This window comes from Brassica napus, chromosome A7 (assembly GCF_020379485.1).
Source record: "Brassica napus cultivar Da-Ae chromosome A7, Da-Ae, whole genome shotgun sequence".
NCBI classification, from domain to species: Eukaryota; Viridiplantae; Streptophyta; class Magnoliopsida; order Brassicales; family Brassicaceae; genus Brassica; species Brassica napus.
Window position 1 is genome coordinate 21,702,261 of NC_063440.1, and position 21,063 is coordinate 21,723,323.

Sequence of the window (21,063 nt, forward strand, 5' to 3'; positions counted from 1 at the left end):
TGTTTTTCAGTTGTCGATTTTGATTCAGCTACTTGGGTTTAACTTATAGGCAGACAACTGAAATTGATTTGGGTGGGTTTTTTCATTTTTTTGTATTTTACTATTGATACATGAGTATACGTATATTAATTTATAAAAAATGTAGATAAGATTTCATATGAAGAACGCAAATATCTGAAACTGAAAGTACGGGTCCGAATGGCAATATGCAAGAACTACTACGCTGAGGTTTTAATAATAATAAAAACATATAAATAAATAAATATATGTAGAAATTTATGTTAATATAACTAAGGTGCGGTGCGTTGCTGTTTGTAAGCATTCGAAGTCTAAATATCAAAATAGATTTGTTCGGAAAGAAAAAAGATAATAGTGAGCTAAGCACGCACTGATACACGAGCACTTTTTGTAACTGTTCACGAGCACATATTGATAAGCACTGCTTTACCTTTACTTTAATTGAATTACTGCCTCCAAATGATTGAATTCACTTTAATTGAATTACTTTAATTGAATTACTGCCTCCAAACATATAAAGACTTTATCTACACCACCTGCATGCATTACATGATGAAGAGTATCTTAAAAATTTTCCAAACACATGGAATTCGCTCAAGTATAAATACATCACAATCATAAAATACCTCCAAAGTCCAAACCAACCTTTTTCTCTATAGGATCGTGTGTATATATATTCTCTTCTCAACGATTCGAAGATAATTGATTCTTAACAACCGGCTTGTAAGAATCCGAATCCAGGTACAGGCAAAACTTCATTAATCCATCGCTGCCTAAATTGAAAGCATATGCTAAACATATACTAATTAAACGTCGTTGTTACCTTTTGAACTGTAATTATAAATAAATAAAATAAATATTTATGTGTATTACTATTTAATACTATATACCGTAGAATTGCACGTGGCGTCGTGGGCAAAAGTTAATAAAACAAAATAACTTTCGTGAGAAATGGCTATAGCTAAATAAGTATACATTCTTTAAACTTCATATATATTATTTAGATTCTATGAGAATGGCGTATGCCCCTTTTGGTTAAAATATATCTATGTATTTTCCAACTATTAGCTTATTCAACTCCGGAAATAATATATTCCATATACAACCCTTTTTTTTTCTTTTTTGACTTAAAGTTTTTCCATATACATTGATTTGTTTTCTTTTTTTTCTTTTTGTTTTTATGTTGAGGTGACAACAATTATTAATTATTTTTCATAAAAAACTATTAGTTTAATTCAAAATCTTATACTTGGATGATAAATTATTTAGTTAAACTATTATATATTGACTACAAACTGAAGCATAGTTTTTTTTTACTAAACACTCCTTAATCACTACGGGAAGCAACATTTTCTTATTTTTATTAATTTTAAATATATGTTCTTGTAAAACATCTTTACAAAAGCATATATATTATTTTTATGCTAAATACAAAGCGTCTACGATAAAATGATCTTTGAATAATTTTTTTAATGTGCTTATGAGCTGCCTCTATATTATCCTTGTTACGATATCAACATTTGATATAACCCTCGCTCAAAAATTCCAAGTAGTTTAATAATATATATAATATATTTAAATATGTTTTCTCAAAATTTTATTAAACTACTTACATATATATGCTTATATATATTTAACACTTACTTAATTTAATTATATCTTCATCATCGTTTTTAATTGTACGATTGGTTAGCATCTCATCACAAAATATATTTTTCTGAAATTTGCTCGTATGATGCGCCATAATTTTTTTTTTTAAAGTTGACGGTATAAATAGAGAGATTCAACGTACATATATTCCCACATAGTCTAGACCAGAGGCCTACATCAAAGAGAGTGTACTACTGAAGGTTGGTATCATATTCTTACAAAATGGATTTTCTTAGGTTTAGCTCAGGTTTCTCACATGATATAGAATTTTCTGATTTGGCTACCCTATTTATCTAACTCCTAGATTCACTATTACATGTCACCATTTGAATTTGTTTGGATTCCTTTTTACAAAAGTAACAACAAAAAATGAAGGAGAAATCGCACCACAAAACTAAATGGGATATGCTATTATAAAAAAACCCGACAAAAGCATTGAACTAGCTTTGGCTAGATGTCCCTGGATACATCACTCTTATTTAATACTACCCGTACTACATTAGTCTACATGCTACTGCAATCTGACGAGCCAAATAGTGATGGTATATTTTCGGTTATGATTGTTGTAAAATGGGGTTCTTTGACAACAAAAAAAAAGTAATTGTAAATGTAGAAACTTTAGTGGCTCGCAATATAGGTATTTGGTCGTTTTATCATTTTCCGCTGGCTTTGAAGAAGAAACGGTGGACCAACATTGCCATAAATTGGAAGTTGGATATGATATGATAAGGAATTTTCTCTTTTTAGTCGGAAAAAGGTAAATACAAATGGTTGCTCAAAAACGTTTTTGAAGTTTCAATGCCCTCCATTCGTATGGTTGCTCAAAAACGTATTTTTAAACCGCGTGCATAAAGCTTCATGAGCATCCTGTGCTTTGTAATAATATTTTCCCTAAAATATCAGATAGAAAATTTCATACTTTTTACTGTAAAACAAGCAACCATAAACAGAATGAAAATGTTAGCTCCCTCAGCAAACACCTTTGAAGTCCCATGGTAGTTTTTAACCTCATACTTAATTACTTTTTCCAATGTATATGGAAACTAGAATGCGAAACTAAAAACCTCAAAATTTGGAACGTTTGCAATATATGTTTTGTTTTTGTTTGCAATCGAACGTGGTTTTAAAAATATTTTTAAATTTTAAATATTAACTTACAGTTTTGTATTTATGAAAGTGGGTTATAAAGAACATTAATACATGTTCTGATTGGTAAAAACTTAAACTACTTGAATGACTATTAACATGGATTTGGCAGTATGCGCAACTGTAATATGAAACTATGAAATCAAAATTTGATTTGTAGTTCTTCTTCTTTTCTTCTTCCTTAAGATATACATGTTTTCAAAATCTCATTACCATCCAAAACAAATATAGTGGAAATCGAGCTGGTCCAACCTGAGTTCATCTTTTGTGTCTCTCGGCACCTAATTTCTTTTTGGTCCATTTCAGATATATCCTTTTTTTCCACAGACAATATTACTAAACTACAATCTACTTACTATTTAAGGCTATCCCATTTACGATACCCACATTATATATACCCTTACCGTTCATTTAGTTCGGTACTCGGTACAAGCTTCACTCATAGGTGGAACATTTTGAGTGGTGAGAGAGGTGCAAGAAGACCCGGCGGCCAGAGAAGTATCGGTGTATATATACCGGTGAGAATCAGAAGGTCCCACACGAGACAAGATTTACCTATCTAAAAGCACAAGTGGAAGAAGTATAGGATTAAAATTAGTACATGATCAGGTTTAGTTTTAAGAAGGATATTTGAGAATGTGCTTTGCGAAGCATTATCAGTAGGATCAAGCAAGCCCAGTCACATATATTCTTCTCTTTCTCTGCCTTTTCTTTTGTCCATTATAAATCCTCTCTTAACCTACACTCACAAAACAAACACACTATCTACTTCTTTTTTTTTTGAACGAACAAGTGATTATCATTAAGAAAAAGAGTTACTCCCCACGGGGAGGGTTTACAAGGGAAAGCAGAGCAGATTTAGCAAGAGAGTCTGCTTTAACATTGTTTAAACGTGGAATAAAACCAAATGAGATAACTTCGAACCTGCAACTTAAAACCCTAATATCAAACAGTAAGCTATGCAGCTCGATTGTTGAAGAGGACGAGTTGAGAAGGTTGACGAGGGATTTCGAATCAGAGAAAATATTCAACCGAAAGAATCCGTAAGCGACTGCGTCAAGTAGAGCAGCCTTTACCGCAAGGGCTTCAGCAACCAGGGGTGAAGCGACATGAGAGCGGTTTGAAGATCGGTGCTCAACAGAGACACCATTGGGGTCGTGAAAGACCCAGCCTTGTCCACTGTTTCTTGAGATGGGGTCCCAGGCTCCATCTGTGAAGCAAGCATATCCAGTAGAGGGTTGCTGCGGTAGAGGAGGCCGGTTGTGTGGAGAGCAAGTCTTAACAGGGGCTTGAGAGGCTTCTTCCCAGGACCTAGCATCTTTTAAAACTTTCAGAGATATCTCTGCTTCAGACCAAGACTTGTTGTCGAAGACAAGTTGGTTCCTGTTCTTCCAGAGATGCCAAAGAACCCAGGGGGCGACCGGAGTGGAGGCCAGGCCGGTAGGTGGGAGATTGGTCATTGTAGTGCAACAGAGTAGAAGCTCAGAGATGGAGAGGTCGGAGCTAGGGTCTGGTTTGTTCAGGGCCGGAATAAGATCCCATACACGGGCAGAGAAGGTACATGTCAAGAGTAGGTGGATAGGAGTCTCAACCTCTCCACAACGTTTGCATCTAGGATCGACTTGTATGCCTCTTGCTAGGAGAGCAGAGCCAACTGGAAGCGCCGCACTTTTGATCTTCCAAAGAAAGGACCTTAGCTTTGGAGAAGTCTTAAGGTTCCAAATGGTTTTTTTCCAGGGGAAGGGGTCAATGTTGTGGGGGTAAGAAGTGATTCTGGAGAGGGCGTAGCCTGACTTCGAAGTGTAAGAACCTGATTTTTCAAACAGCCATACCAACTCGTCCTCCTTGTTCAGGGAACTAGGGATGAGTTGTAGGATGAGATCCTCATAGAGAAGCAAGTGCTGGCGGATAGCTTGAATGTTCCATTCTTTTGAGTGTGGGAGAATGAGTTCATGGACTCGCATGTTCCGGTTGTGGAGGGTTGGAGGCCCCATTGGAATAGACGGAGAGAGGTTTGACAGCCACGGGTCCTCCCACACTTTCACAGACGCTCCATTGCCTATTGTCCATCCGAGACCTGTCAAGAGAAGGTCACGGCCCAGAGAATCCCTCTCCATCCGTGGGAGCCTGAGGTCGAGCTTGAAGCCCTAAGGAAGGGATCAGAGTGGCAATATTTTCCTAACAGGGTCTGGCCAAGGAGAGAGTTCGGATCCTGCACAAGGCGCCAAGCAATTTTTGCTAGAAGGGCCTGGTTAAAACACTCAATATCTCTAAATCCAAGACCTCCAAGGTTTTTTGGGAGAGTAAGCTTAGACCAAGCAACCCAACACATTTTTCTCTTTTCCGGGTTAGCATCCCACCAAAAACGAGTAAGTAAAGATTGTATTTGCTTACAAAGGGAGGCTGGGAGCATGAAGCATGACATAGCGTAGGCGGGTATAGCGGAGAGAACCGATTGGAGGAGAACTTGCTTTCCCGCACCAGATAAGAACCTTGTGGTCCAGCTGATAACTCTTTGTCTAATCCGATCTAAGATGGAGTTAAAAATGTCCCGCTTTCTTCTGCCAAAGTGCTCGGGCAGCCCGAGATACTTTCCGATACCTCCCTCCTTCTCTATTGTTAGTTGTCGCTTAACTCGAAGCTTTGTGTGGGAAGACGTCTTGGAGGAGAAAGTGATAGCGGACTTAGTGGCATTTATGCATTGGCCTGACGCTTTCTCATATTTGTTGAGGAGAGACACTAGTTGCGTGCAGCTTTGGGCGTCCGATCTCATGAAGAACATAGTGTCGTCGGCGAAAAGTAGGTGATTTATCGCAGGGCTGTTTCGTGCCACTTTAACTCCGGTCAGCAAGCCCAGATTTTGTGCCTTGGTGCACAGTCCCGAGAGAACCTCTGTACACAGAATAAAGAGGTACGGGGAGAGTGGATCACCTTGCCGGAGACCTCGGGAAGGTGAAACACGACCCTGGGGAGCCCCGTTCACCAGGAAAGAATATGACACCGATGTCACACATCATGGTCCAAGAAATCCAAGTCTCGTGAAAACCCAATCTTCTAAGTACCGCTTCGAGAAAGGACCATTCGATTCTATCATAGGCCTTACTCATGTCAGTTTTCACCGCCATGGAGCATCGCACCTTAGCCTTTGATGTCTTAAGATAATGGAGGATCTCGTGAGTAATAAGGACGTTGTCTCCAATCGCCCGTTTGGGTACGAACGCAGATTGGTGTGGCGAGATGATGTGTGGCAGAAACGGCTGAAGACGCTTCGTCATTATCTTAGCAATGATCTTGTAGTGAGTGGTGCAAAGCGCAATCGGACGGTAGTCAGCCACCTTCCTCGGGCAGGTGATTTTCGGGATAAGCCGAATATGGGTTTCGTTCTGCCTATGGTGGAGGTACCCTGTCTCAAAAAATTCCCGGATGTCCCGGTAAATATCCTCGCCAATGATATCCCAATAGGAGTGGTAGAAGCCAGCGGAAAATCCGTCAGGGCCCGGAGCTTTATCAGCATGAATGGCGAGGACAGCAGCCTTGACCTCTTCTCTGTCCGGGAGAGCGATGAGATCAGAGTTCATCGCTGACGTGATGCAGGGAGAGAGAGCTTCTTCAACGGTTTCGATGCAGTCAGCGCCCGAGGTTGTGAAGATAGACTGGTAGTACTTTGAGATAGTTGCCACTATGTCTTCTTCAGTCTCATAGATAGCGCCATTTTCATCTTCCAGGATAGAGAAAGCATTGATTTGTCTTCTGCCTCTGGTAATGGCATGAAAGAAAGACGAGTTGCGATCCCCGCTTTGTAGCCATTGGATGCGACTACGCTGCTTCCAGTATTCTTCTTCCTCGCGGTATGCCTTTTCAAGCTTGGATGTAGTCGAGGCAATTAGATCAGTATCCGGGGAAGGGGCAGAGAGTGCTTCTTCGAGAATGAGCTGGGCCGCTCTGATAATTTCATTGCTTTTCTCATTTTGTGCCTTCGTCCACTCAATGATCTTGGCTCTAATCCTGCTAGTCTTAGATATGACTGATTCCTGCTGGGGATGAGGCCAATGATTTTTTACCAGCTCTCTGACTTCTGGCTTTGACCGCAGTCTCCTGTCGAACCGGAAGGAGCCCTTTTTTAGGCTTTTAGACTGGTCAAACAAGGTGAGGAGAGGACGATGGTCCGAACCCTCAAAGCGTAGATAGACGCTCCGACCAGATGGAAACTTCTCAGACCATGAGCAATTGGACATAGCGCGATCAAGTCGGGATTGGATGAAGTGCTGATAACGCATACCTCTCCAAGAGAGGTGGTTTCCCGCATGTGGAAGATCCCAAAGGCCCATTTGTGACACAAAGCTACGGAAAGCCAGGAAGGAGCCTTCCCAGCGAAGAGGTCCGCCTAGCTTCTCGGTGTTGTCAAGCAGGTCGTTGAAGTCGCTGGTAACGAGCCAAGCATCGTTACGGTTCTTGCCGAGTTCCATAAGTTTGTTCCAGAAAGCTGGGCGATCTTCCATCTTTGGAGCTCCGTAGATAAATGATGCAAAGAAGGAGGCCTTTTTGGCTTGAATGTGGGTATCAATGATATTACTCGATGAATATAGAATCTCCACATTAATATCATCTTTCCAAGATAACATCAGCCCACCACTAACACCAGTGGGGGGGACAGAGAAGTGATGCTTATACAACGAGTTTTGGTACAAACGGAGAACTTTTTCATCAGTGTTTTTAGTCTCCATTAGAAACAAGATGTCGGGAGAGAAACGCGAGCGAATCTCTTTGAGGCGCTGGGCTGTCAGGGTGTTTCCAATCCCTTGGCAGTTCCAGCTCAAACAGGCTAAGGAAAAGATCCTTGAGGTGACCGAAAATCCGTCACCTTACGAGTGCTGGCTGGAAAAACTCTAGAACCCGGGACTGCTTTAGACGAGGGGCCTGTCTTTTTTCCTTCAGCTTGCATAATGAGCTTTCTCCTTGGCGAGTTATGGGTTTTTGTGATCCTTCTTTTTTTAATAGCAACCCCCTTAGTTTTAAGAAGGATATTTGAGAATGTGCTTTGCGAAGCATTATCAGTAGGATCAAGCAAGCCCAGTCACATATATTCTTCTCTTTCTCTGCCTTTTCTTTTGTCCATTATAAATCCTCTCTTAACCTACACTCACAAAACAAACACACTATCTACTTCTTTTGAGTTTTGAGTTTAAAGACTTAAGAGAGAGAAAGATATGGTGCAGTTCACTAAGCAATTTGAGGGGCAGCTTGTTCCCGAGTGGAAGGACGCCTTTGTAGATTACGCTCAGCTCAAGAAAGACCTCAAGAAAATCCATTTGTTAACCAGTGGAGTTGAAGAGGAACACACAGAAACTTCTCTCATCAAAACAATCAATTCCTCTTTAGGAAAGCTTTCCCTTTTCGGTAACAAGGAACGGGAACGCCCTCGTGCCATCAAAGTACTAAAATTAGACCATCATCCTTTGTGATTTTTATCAACTATTCATCTTTTTCTGTACTAATGATTATGATGCTTTTTTGAACAGGTTCATACAAAGCTTGCTTCTTCTGTAAGTAACAGTGACGTGTATGAGACGGAACTCCTGGAGACGATTGCTGATGATACCGATGCAGCAAAAGAGTTCTTCATGTGTCTGGACACGCAGCTCAACAAAGTGAATCAGTTCTACAAGACAAAGGAGAAAGAGTTCTTGGAGAGAGGGGAGTGTTTGAAGAAGCAAATGGAGATACTCATTGAGGTCAAAGATGCGTTCAATCAAAAGCAAGCCAATGGAGAACCTACTCAAGAATCAAAAAAAGACGATTCCATCTCATGCACCATCTCATCCGGTAATAAAAACATACATTATAAGTATCTCAAAGTTCAGTGGCTAATTTGTATACATTTCAAGAAGTGGTTTGCTTAGTTTGCTATGTTTCTGGATGCAGAGGAAGACTCTATAAAAAGCAGAACAGAGGAAACAGAACTTCAAGAATACTGCTTAGAGGATTTGGATAACAATGGGAAAGAAGCATTGGAATCTCCGAGATCAGAAGAATCAATCATAATCAACAACGAGGACTCGAAGCTGAGGACGGTTTCTGGCCGTGTTTTCAGCTGCCAGGGGAGGAATCTCAATATAAAGATTCCATTGACTAATCCTTCACGTAAATTTTCAGCTATAAGTTACTTCATCAAAGAAGATTTGATAAACCAGTCATCGTCAAAGAGACGTGGTCCAGATGGAGTAAATAAGCTGAGAATCAGCAAGAAAACTCTAAACCATGCCGAAAAGATGATCAAAGGAGCTTTGACAGAACTCTACAAAGGGTTGAATTATCTAAAAACTTACAGAAACTTGAACATGTTAGCCTTCATGAACATTCTCAAAAAGTTTGATAAGGTAAAGCAATTTTTAACCAGAGCTTCTATAAGTTTTTTTTTTTCTTTTTCGTTTTATAAGACTAACACTTTGATGTTTCAGGTTACTGGAAAACAAATCCTTCCAATATATCTAAAAGTGGTGGAAAGCTCTTACTTCAACAGTTCAGACAAGGTAACTGGAAACTCTACGTTAGTTTTTTTTTTGTTTTTCAAGTTTTTGCAAGCGGAAAATCGAAACCTACTGTCCTGTCTTATCATTTATTGTAATCTTGGGACATGACAGGTGATAAATCTATCAGATGAAGTTGAAGAATGGTTCATCAAGCACTTCACAGGAGAAAATCGCAGAAAGGCAATGAAATATCTGAAACCGCACCACCGGAAAGAGTCTCACTCTGTCACCTTTTTCATTGGTGAGTTTTTTTAATTTTAATATCTTTACCTGTTGATGTTGTGACGTTTTTATTTTTCACTTTCAAACACGAAATCTTTTTGTAAGACCGACCACAAATAAAAAGCTTTTGGACCCCATCACATACATACACATTAGGATTCCACAATGTAACCTTTAATAACGTTCTGTTATACTCTCTGTTGCATAACATTATCTTGTCTGCTTAAGAATATTTGCAGATCATATAGGTTTGGTTTAATATTGTCCTCAATTTTGAGTCAAATTTAATATTTATTCAGGTCTATTCACTGGTGGCTTTGTTGCTCTTCTTGCTGGCTACATCATTGTGGCTCATCTGACTGGAATGTATAGAAAACAATCTGAGAAGACTGTCTACATGGAAACTGCGTATCCTGTACTAAGGCGAGTGGTCTAATTAAAAGCTTAATTCATAATGATTATGGTAAATCTATAAATAGAAAACTAATGCCAATTTGGTATTGTTTTGTTCTGCAGCATGTTTGGGCTCTTGTTTCTGCACTTATTCTTATACGGTTGCAACATATTTATGTGGCGAAAAGCGAGGATAAACTATAGTTTCATCTTCGAACTTGGGTCCGAAAATGAGCTCAAGTTCAGAGATGTTTTCTTGATATGCACAGCTTCAATGTCTGTGATAGTCGGTGTCATGTTTGTTCATCTCTTGCTTCTTGCAAAAGGTTACTCATTTGGACAAGTTCAAGTGATCCCTGGCCTTCTATTACTGGTATAGCCACTATTCATCATGTGTTTTTATGTAAATTTGTAATCTAATATGTTTTGTGATTTTTGCGGTTTTGAAGGTCTTCTTCTTAACACTGATTTTTCCCTTGAACATTTTCTACAAATCAAGCCGTTACCGACTTATATCAGTCATCAGAAACATTGTATTTTCACCTCTTTACAAAGTTGTGATGCTCGATTTCTTCATGGCTGATCAACTTTGCAGCCAGGTAACGATTCCATGGACCAAAACAGAGCTAAGAATCTGATCTTTTGCATAAACCCCTAGTCAAAATCTGATCTTTGAAAAATGGGCAAACTCTTATCTCACAGGTACCTATGCTAAGAAACCTAGAATACATAGCCTGCTACTATATAACCGGTAGCTACGCAACACAGGACTATGGATATTGTATGAGAGTCAAGTACTACCGAGATCTTGCCTATGCAGTTTCCTTCCTCCCATACTACTGGAGAGCAATGCAGGTAGAAAAACTTAAACTAAAACATCATTGCTTCTTCCCCAAGTTTCTGTTTCTTCTGTCCCAAGTATGGGTTTCCACTTTATAAAAATACTGAAAAAGTCTCTGCCACAGTGTGCAAGGAGGTGGTTTGACGAAGGCGAAACGAGCCACCTAGTGAACCTAGGGAAGTATGTGTCAGCAATGTTAGCCGCTGGAACCAAAGTGGCTTACGAGAAAGAGGGGAGCATTGGTTGGCTCTGCCTTGTTGTAGTTATGTCAAGTATAGCCACAGTTTACCAATTGTATTGGGACTTTGTTAAAGATTGGGGTTTACTTCAACATAATTCCAACAACCCTTGGCTTAGGAACCAACTCATGCTTCGCCAGAAATCAATTTACTACTTCTCTATGGTACCAAATCTAAATCTTTTACCGCCTAATCAAAATGTTTTGACACTCCTCTGTATTTTCTCATTCTCTGATTTCTTTTTGTAGGTATTAAATATAGTTCTAAGGTTGGCATGGCTACAAACAGTTTTGCACTCAAGTTTTGAGCATGTGAATTATAGAGTGACAGGATTGTTCTTGGCTGCTCTTGAAGTCATCAGGAGAGGACACTGGAACTTTTACCGGTACAATTAATCTCCCTTTAAGGATCTTTTTGAGCATCAGAATACTGATGCTTGCAAACAAAACCACTGTTGCAGATTGGAGAATGAGCATCTAAATAATGCAGGGAATTTTCGAGCTGTGAAGACAGTGCCACTTCCTTTCAGAGAAGTTGATGAAGAAGACTGATCTAATCGAATCAGTAACCATTACTATTAGCTTTTTCTGAGATTTGAAAGAAGGAAGAGGAAGGATGTTCTTTCTTGATTAACCATATTGTTAGATCTGATCAAGAATCTTTATATCATTATTAAAACTATTATTATTCTTGTCCAAAAATCTCTGAAACTATTGAAGTTAAACAAGAGAACATAAAGAGAACAAAACACTTGATTTTATCAAGTAGAAAAAGTTAAGATGAATCTGGCAAAATCTGCTGCGCTAAAGAGGCGTGTGACTCTCCACTTTCTTCACCTCATCAACCTTCTTCTGTGCATCATCAATCACCCTTCGACGTCCAAGTAGATATAGAAAACTGAGAACAAACCTTGTCCATGGTGTTTTTGAAACAAGTCTTGTGTTCATCCATTGGGGTATTGACGAATTCACTGAAACGGTCCTTGAGGTTAGCAAGGAAAGTGGTATTCTCATCATTTACATGCTTTCTGCAAGATGTTGTGGAAGCAGCAGTTGTTGGCTGGCTCTCGGTTTGAACGTTCTTGGTATCCATCTCTTCCTGTTCCCCAAAAAAAAAAAAACTGGTAAATATGAATAATCCAACTGAGTTCTTAACATAGAACAAAGCCTCAAAAACAAAGACCTAGTATACTACTTTCTGCTAAACCCTAAAATCTCTTCAGAATTTGCTACGATGATTCAGAATTTCTTCTTCATCTCTTGATCACTAGTCTCATGTAATTGATAAAACATTAAATTTAATTAAGAGAATCGAAACTAAAAATACCTTAATCTTTGTCTCTCTTTCGCTTGTACAACTTCTTTCTATCTTCCTTCCTCTGCAAGCACTCTTTTCTGTCTCCTAAGACTCAGCGCCTATATATTATACACACATCTGTTTAAGTGTATAACACGCAAAAGAAACAACGAAAAGTTAAATATAATTAATTTTAGTTAATTTAACATAACACTATGTTTTCTTTTTTTTGTAATTTAAAAAAATTTCTAGTTTTTTTTCTTGGTTAGAAAGTTTTCAAAAAGTTAAATATGTTAAAAGTTAAACCTAAGAATATGTAAAGCTCAAAAGAATATGCATATGCAGTTTTCTACTGGAGAGCAATGCTGGTAAAAATTTAAACTAAACATTGTTTCTTCCCCCCCACCCACCCCCCCCCCCCCCCCCCCCCCCCCCCCGCCCCCCCCCCCCCCCCCCCAAGTTTCTGTTTCTTCTGTTCCAAGTATGGGTTTCCACTCTATAAAAAGTACTTAAACAGTGTGCAAGGAGGTGGTTTGACGAAGGTGAAACGAGCCACCTAGGGAAGTATGTGTCAGCAATGATAGCCGCTTGAACCAAAGTGGCTTACGAGAAAGAGAGGAACATTGGTTGGCTCTGCCTTGTGGTAGTTATGTCAAGTATAGCCACAGTTTACCAATTGTATTGGGACTTTGTAAAAGACTGGGATTTTCTCCAACATAATTCCCACAACCCTTGGCTTAGGAACCAACTTATGCTTCGCCAAAAATATATTTACTACTTCTCTATGGTACAAAATCAAAATCTTTTACCACCAAAATGACTCATGATACTAGTGGAAATATTTAATTTTCCTCTGTTTTTCTCATATTTGTTGATTAATTTTTTTGTAGGTTTTAAATCTTGTTCTAAGATTGGCATGGCTACAAACAGTTTTAAACTCAAGTTTTGATCATGTGGATTATAGAGTGGCAGGATTGTTCTTGGCTGCTCTTGAAGTCATCAGGAGAGGACACTGGAACTTTTACCGGTAAAACTTATCTTTTAGGTAAAACAAAACCATTGTTGCAGATTGGAGAATGAGCATCTAAATAATGCAGGCAAGTTTCGACTGTAAAGACGGTACCATTTCCATTCAGAGAAGTTGGTGAAGAAGACTGATCTAATCTAGCTTTGTCAGAGATTTCGAAAGAACAAAGAGAAGAAAGAGGAAGGATGTTCTTTCTTGATCAACCATATATCATTGTTATTATTCTTGCAAACGAAGATATTTATGATGCAAGATAAAAAAAAAAAGCGAATTCTATAAATAAATATATTAACGCCCAAAAGACTTGAAGAGTAGTTTTGCACATTTATGCAAGGGAGCTTGTTGAACTTCTAAAATCCAAAGCAAGAAAATTAAAAGAAAAACTTCAAAGAAAAAACACTCTATTTTATTAAGAACACATAAAGAGAAAAACAGTGGATTTTATTAAGCAGAAAATTTAAGTTTTCAGTTGAAACTGGCAAAAATCTGCTGCGCTAAAGAGGCGAGTGACTCTCCACTTTCTTCACGTCATCAACCGCATCATCCTTCGACATCCAAGAAGATACAGAAAACTGGGAACAAACCTTGTTCATGGTGTTTTTGAAACAAGTCTTGTGTTCATCCATTGGGGTATTGACGAATGCACTGAAACGATCCTTGAAGTTAGCAAGGAAAGTGGTATTATCATCATTCACATGCTTTTTGCAAGATGTTGTCGAAACATCAGTTGTTGTCTGGCTCTGGGTATTCATCTCTTCCTGTTCCCAAAAAAAAAAAACAAATCTGGTAAATATGTATAATCCAACTGAGTTCTTAACTTAAAAGAAAAACCACAAAGCCTAAAGAACAAAAGACAAAGACCTAAACTTTCTGCTAAACCCTAAAATCTCTTCATAATTGGCTACGAAGATTCAGAATTTCTTCTTCATCTCTTGATCACAGGTCACATGTAATTGATAAATGTAAAATTTTAATGAAGAGAATCGAAACTAAAGTTTACCTTAATCTTTGTTTCTCTTTGGCTTCTGCTACTTCTTTCTTATTTTCCTTCCTCTGCAAGCTGAGACTCAGCACCTATATATATATACCTGTCTGTTTAAGTGCAGAACACGCAAAAGAAACAACGATAAGTTAAAATATAATTAATTTTAGTTAAATTAACGTAATAATACTCTGTTTTCCTTTTTTATAATTTTTAAAAAAAATCTTGTTTTTTTACTTGGTCAGAAAGTTTTCAAAAAGTTAAATATGTTAAAAACTTAATCCTAATGTAAAGAAAGCTCCTGAAAGGCGGCGTCTTGGAATGATTGATTACACCCTAATTTTTTTGCCTGATCGTTTTCTTTTTGTGCCAGAGATTGCGAAAAGGAAAAATATATATAATTTTTGTACCTTGATTCAAAGTCATCAATATGAAAGGGAATAGCTTCGATCCCGATCTGTCTTCTTACCATGTTTGTATCTTTTCTTGGGGATGTCAGCAAACTCCATTTCCCGAGCTAGTGGAGGTGTACTCAGAGATGCTGGAGGCGGAGTAGCTGAAACAGGGTGAACAAGGCCGGTTGGAGGCGGAGCAGTGGTGGTGGAGGTTGCCGGTGAAGCAGCAGGTCCTTGTGCATTGACACTAAAGGGAGAGATGAGATAAGAAACTAAGAAAAGAGACCAAATGATTGAATGTGAGGCCATTGTGTTGAGAGGGAAACTGCAAGAAACACAAAAGTTTGGTGCAACGATGGGTAAGGTGGTTTTAAGTCTTCATCAGAATGCTACGTTGCTTCTAAGTTCTAACTATATATGTAGCAATAGCTACAATTATCAGGCCATTATTACGCACTGATCGATCAAATAAAAATTCAGCATTCTTAATTAACAGGGACCTAAACACTGGTAACTAGTCTAGAAATGCATAACATTATCATTTTAACAAATGTTTTATGTAACAACTGTGCAAAATGTTATAGATCAATGGCATTACAATGAACCAACTTCAAAGGTTTTTTAACAAAGGAAGAAGATAGTATTGAGCATCACCAACGAGAACTAGCACAGAAACATCTCGACGATGCAAATCGGTCATTGAACTGAGTTTGCGTATATATCGGCGAGAGAGAAGAGGATGTAACTCGCTCGTTAAGCACAGAGGTAGCTGTTGAGATTTCAATTTGGGAATGACCGAAGCCATTGTTGCGACCTCTCTGAATTATGTAATTGTGTATAGAGGAAGATGACAACAATAGCTAGTCACTAATTGAGTTATATACTACTAAGTTTATATTTTTGACCAAAAAAAAAAACTACTAAGTTTATAATTGGGCCTGGTAACATTCTTATATCCCATGGACAGCACACTTTCATTGACCATATGAGCGTAGTTAGTTCAGCTTATTTATGCACGATTATAGAATTTCTCCACTCCACACTCCAAAACTATACCAGTACCATATCTTACGAGTTACTAAATACTAATTCTCCCATACCTTGAAACTGCATTATCTAAATAGTAAGAAGCATCGTAATTATACTTGACCTTACTCTTAAACCTCATTCAACCCTTTAAAAACAGAAATAAACTTGCCGATCAATAATTTTTTAAGCTTAAGATAGGTTTTTTTAAAAGCCTAATATATGGTTTTTTATAAAAAGAAATTAAAAAACTATTAGACTCTTACCACTTTTTGGTATTTGTCTATAAAATGTTTTCAATATATATGGTCTATCGAAACTTTTCCATAATAACCTACCACCTATATATAAACTTGGTTCATGAATCATGACTTGTTTGTAACTTGTAAGATATTGATAAACAAAAGTACTAGCTTAGTTGTGTACTAAATGTAAGTGTTTAGTTAAAATCGACCAAAATAACCAATATATATGTTAGGTGTTAGGTTTGTATGGTCAAAGTTTGATGAACAAGTGTTGATATACCACATTCCAAAATTACCTAATCCTATAGGAAATTTAGAAAGTGACATTTTCTCATAAATATCTTTCTAAGGCGTGACGCTAGGGAGAGGGATTGAAATGTGATGTCAAATGAAGGAGCAGGGTGTCTAACCATTGGCTTATGAGATTCTTGGCACAGGAGAATATATATCAAACACCATAAAATTCTTCATACATAAAATATTCAAAATTATCCGATCATTGGTACATGAAATATCTCGTATCATTACAGCCGTTTTTGTTGATCCAATCCAATAGCTGCTATGTTGTCATGTATACGTACTATGACTAAAATAATGTTTGTTAGTTTCATAAAGACGTGATGATAATATTATGGGGATGTGGGTGATGGTTTTGTTATGTGACTTATTTGTATGTATGTATATATAGATAATAGTACTCAAGAAGTTGGTTAGAGGTAGATGCTAGGGACCGGTGACAGTTGTACGTAGATTGCCATGTGTTGGACACTAGCCAGTTGGGCTTCTCGGTTTGCTTCCCATTTGTATGCTCTTTATTTCTCGTCTATTTCTGAGGCAGTTAGATTTGGCCAAAGTATTTGATTATCTGTTAATAGTTTTGGATTTATTCAAAATAATTAAAACATATAAAAATATAGATAAAACCATTAGCTTGAAAAAAAAATGGAAAAAGAAAGAGCGCAATTTCCCTAGAAAATAAGACATGACTAAAGATATATGAATTATGATTGTGTGAAAAGGGAGATGAAAAACAAAAGAGCAAATGTGATGTGCTAACAAAAATGGTGTCCAGTATTCGAATGCGATGTGCAGAAATATCATTTGGAAATGTCTGAAGACTCCGATACTGATGATATTCCATACATACGAAGACAAGTTTCCACAGTTCCACTAAATTATAAATGGTAAAACAAGATTTGATAATTGAGAGATTAGAAAAGTAGCACAATCATTAATCTTACAAAATTCATTAATAGCCATAGATTCATTATGTAGTTATGGGTAGCAAGTTCTCATTTGCAAATAAGACGTTAGTATCCATACGCAGATTTCATTAAAGATATAACAACTGTAGTATAAGAATATCTATACATTCTTCTGCATTTCACTTTTACCACATAATGTATATGATATTTGTACTTATGTAGCATAATAGAATATAGTACTATTGTTTTGTGTTATTATTTAGATTCACATATGCATAATGCATATTTTTGAAGAAATTTTCTAAAATAAAAAGAAAGAAAAGAAAATTTCAAGTACATGGAGATCAAAAACTTATTTTATCAAAAGACTGGTCAACATGTTAACCATTTTCTCAAATCACAATTTTAGGGGAATAATTGTCTCAATTAACTGAAGATTCCGTAAACCGTATGGATTCCGTAAACCGTATGGATTTCATCGTCAATATCTTAAAGTCATGGACTTCTTTAGAGAAAAAGTTTCATAAATATCAATCACAACTTTAGAGTTATGGCTACCAACTTTATTTAATCATTCAAGCACCGCACGATCGAAGAAAATATTTATATGCCGTATATTCTAAATATTCCAATAAAGATCCTAATTCAGTAAAAAAAAGATCCTAATTCAGTACTACTCAATCACAAATAAATAAACAAACAAACGTGAAACTCTTTTAGCTTTTCAAGAGTGTATGATGAAGATGTAACCAACAAGATCATAGGTTTCTTCTCTCCCAAGAAACATGTTCTTTATTTTCAACGGAAAACTGAAAAGCATTTCAGCTCCACATCGAGTAGATTAATACATTAGGGTTTATGTTGAGTCGAATTTCGTTGCCTTATAATCAGGTCCACCCTGAGAAGAAGCTACAGAAACATGGGTTTCCAGCCTTAAAATATACTTTATCCCTTTCATGAAAGTAAAATTTTCTAGAGTATAGGTGTTTATTAAAAAATTAATAAATATTTATATTTATAATTTAATTTATTTTTTATTTATCATACACTTTCTAATAACTTTCTACCAATGACATTTAATTAATTCAAATATTCTCAATTAATGTTTCTCAAAAATATAAAAAAATATCTTAACAATATAGAAAATTTATCTTTGTGGAACAAGAAAAAATCTAAAAAATTTTATTTTCGGGAACGGATTGAGTACATAATTATTTCAGCTTTCTTTTCCAAAAGTTACTTTACTTTAGTGGCATAAGTTGTTTGATAATAGAACACTGGGATGTTTTATTCAAAAAAAAAACACTAGGATGACATCTTTTTCAGCCCATAACTTTTAAAAAATACCTAAAATATTTGTAAAATATATACTTTACATAATAAAATATTCAAATGGCCAAACACATTAGATTAGTAATTTTTGACAAATTAAAAAATTAAGCTAAAAGTAAAGGTATTTGAATTATGTTTCAATTGGTTATTAAAAGTAAAGGTAAATTTTCTTAAATATATATTCTTGGTTTTAAACTTTTAATTAATTTAATATGGACGGCTCAAACAATTTTGTTTTCTATTTGGATTTGTTTTAAATCAAATTAGGTTATAACCTTTTTAGGTTTTAAATCATTTTCTTAGACTCGGTTGGAATACAAATCCAGTTTTCAGATAGAAAACATAGATATATCTATTATACACATAATCAAATATAATTTGCTTTCTAGATTGATTATTTCGGTTGTTTAATTTTGCTTCGAAACAATTTTTCCGGATTGAATGCCTCTAGAAATAAATAATAACATACCTCGAAACTACTGACTTTGTCATATTTGGATAAAATGCATATACAAAATATATGGATAAGAAGTGACATATATGAAATATACTATGTTGTCATCGTGGTTATAATATAGGAATAATAGTTGAGCATAGATATCCAGAGAATAGTAAACAAAAGTTTCAGATTCTGATAGTTTGAGAAAATCCCAAAATTTGAATTAGGTATATGAATCATATAAATTTTAAATTGAATCGTTTAACTTTTCGAGCGACATTCTAGATAAGTTATGCAGTAAAATTATATTAAGTGTCGCATACATCTATGCCATTTTAAAAAAATATCATAAATTATACTTTTTGCGTTCCCAAAAATAGGATTTTATAGATTTATTTTTTGTTACAAAATGATAGATTTTCTAAAAAAAATAAGATACTTTTAATAATTAATATTGAAAAGTTGTATACTTTAAAAAAATATTAATTGAAAATATTTAAATTGGTTAAATACTATTAGTTGATATTTACTGGAAAATGTATAGTAAATTAAATTTAATTGTAAATATTTATTATATTTTTAATATGCGTGATTATTCTAGAAAAAAAAAATTTGGGAACTGAGAGAATAAGAAAAAGGAGTATTACATTTTTATGTCATACATTTTTGATGTTTCATCTTTGAAATATACAGAGTGAATTACAACAGACAAAATCTTTTTGATAACCAATACAAAGCAGGTGTTTCGTAAATTTCTTTAATGTGTGTTTTAAAAATACACATAGAAAGTACGACGGACATATTTTTGTTTATTACAAAAGTCAGCCATATAGCTATCATAAAAGCCACAAAATATATGCAAGGATATGTAAAACGTTGTGGGTAAAATTATTTTATGTACAGAGTTTTCTTTGAATAAAGATCTATATGTTTGTTTATTTGGTCGTTTAGAAGATGGATTTCGGTTTTTTTTTTAGAATTTGGAATCTCCACTATTGACCTGGTCAGGTTCTATCTTTTGACAAATTGCAAAACGAGGGGTTGCTTCTTTCTTTAGATCTCTCCCCAATGTCACCACATAACCGACCTCTACGCTTAACCACTAACCCATGCATACGGACGTGGCGGAGCCACACACTCAACCGAACAACATTTGAAAATTTAATATAATTTATTAAAACTTAAACTATATGCACCCATTCTAAATAGTGTAGGTTAGTATTCATGTTCTCAACAAAATTATTTCCCGTCTCTGCCATTGGAACGTGGTGATTATCCAAATCTTCAGCAAGTGTTTTTGCCTTCTGGAGAATTCTAATCCCAATCTTAAAAGAATATTTATATCATACAGCTTCCTTTGTAAGCTCGTTAAACACCAATAAGACCTTGGATCACATTTTAATAAAGCTCAGAACTGAACTTAGTCTCCCTCCTTTGTTCTATGTCCCCTGGACGATCACATTTTTATTCTAAAATAAGTGTACCTTAATGATATAAATAGTCAAAATATTTTTCAAGTTTTTTTACATATATCGCGATGTGATTTAATTAAAGCGATGCTAATTACAACGATTACAAAAGACGATGATTGTGTGTGCATGTAACAAAATAAATAAATAACATAAATAATTTGATAACGATCTTCAGAGTCTTCTATTGGTAGATTTTACAAACTTTAATTTCATTGTTTTTTTTTTGAAACTTTGATTACTTTATAATTTCATTGTTGTAGCATACTAACGGCAAAAACAATTGAAAACCTACGAGGCTACAAACAAAAAAAATAGGCCTCTTAATGCAAAACCTTGAAACTTGTCACTAAGCTAGAAGTTGATTGATTATATAAAGGGTTAAAAGTTAAAACAGAGAAAATATATCGATTTAGGAATCAATAGGATGTTCAATTCTATCTTTTAAATTGATCTCTCTTATGAAATGGGACCGGCAAGATGTAACCCACGAGGTATTTGTGAACCGGGAATTACATTTAGGTGAAACATAAAAGCAATATCCATGCATTAAATGCTGCATACCAAACTATACAGAAGCCGGTGGCATGTTTTATGCATTAAAGTCA

At 36.0% G+C, this 21,063-nt stretch overlaps 1 protein-coding gene across 1 annotated transcript; it reads left to right on the top strand.

Annotated features, from left to right (window-relative positions):
* Nucleotides 1–7,991: 7,991 nt before the first annotated feature.
* Nucleotides 7,992–11,731, top strand: LOC106353838 (phosphate transporter PHO1 homolog 1-like). The gene is made up of 12 exons (XM_013793647.3): nt 7,992–8,246; nt 8,334–8,637; nt 8,737–9,191; nt 9,273–9,344; nt 9,456–9,585; nt 9,866–9,989; nt 10,083–10,332; nt 10,409–10,558; nt 10,662–10,814; nt 10,925–11,203; nt 11,288–11,424; nt 11,500–11,731. Exons 1-12 carry the CDS (start codon nt 8,022–8,024, stop codon nt 11,588–11,590), a joined length of 2,370 nt encoding a protein of 789 aa, XP_013649101.1. The 5' UTR covers nt 7,992–8,021; the 3' UTR covers nt 11,591–11,731.
* The last annotated feature ends 9,332 nt before the right edge of the window (nt 11,732–21,063 follow it).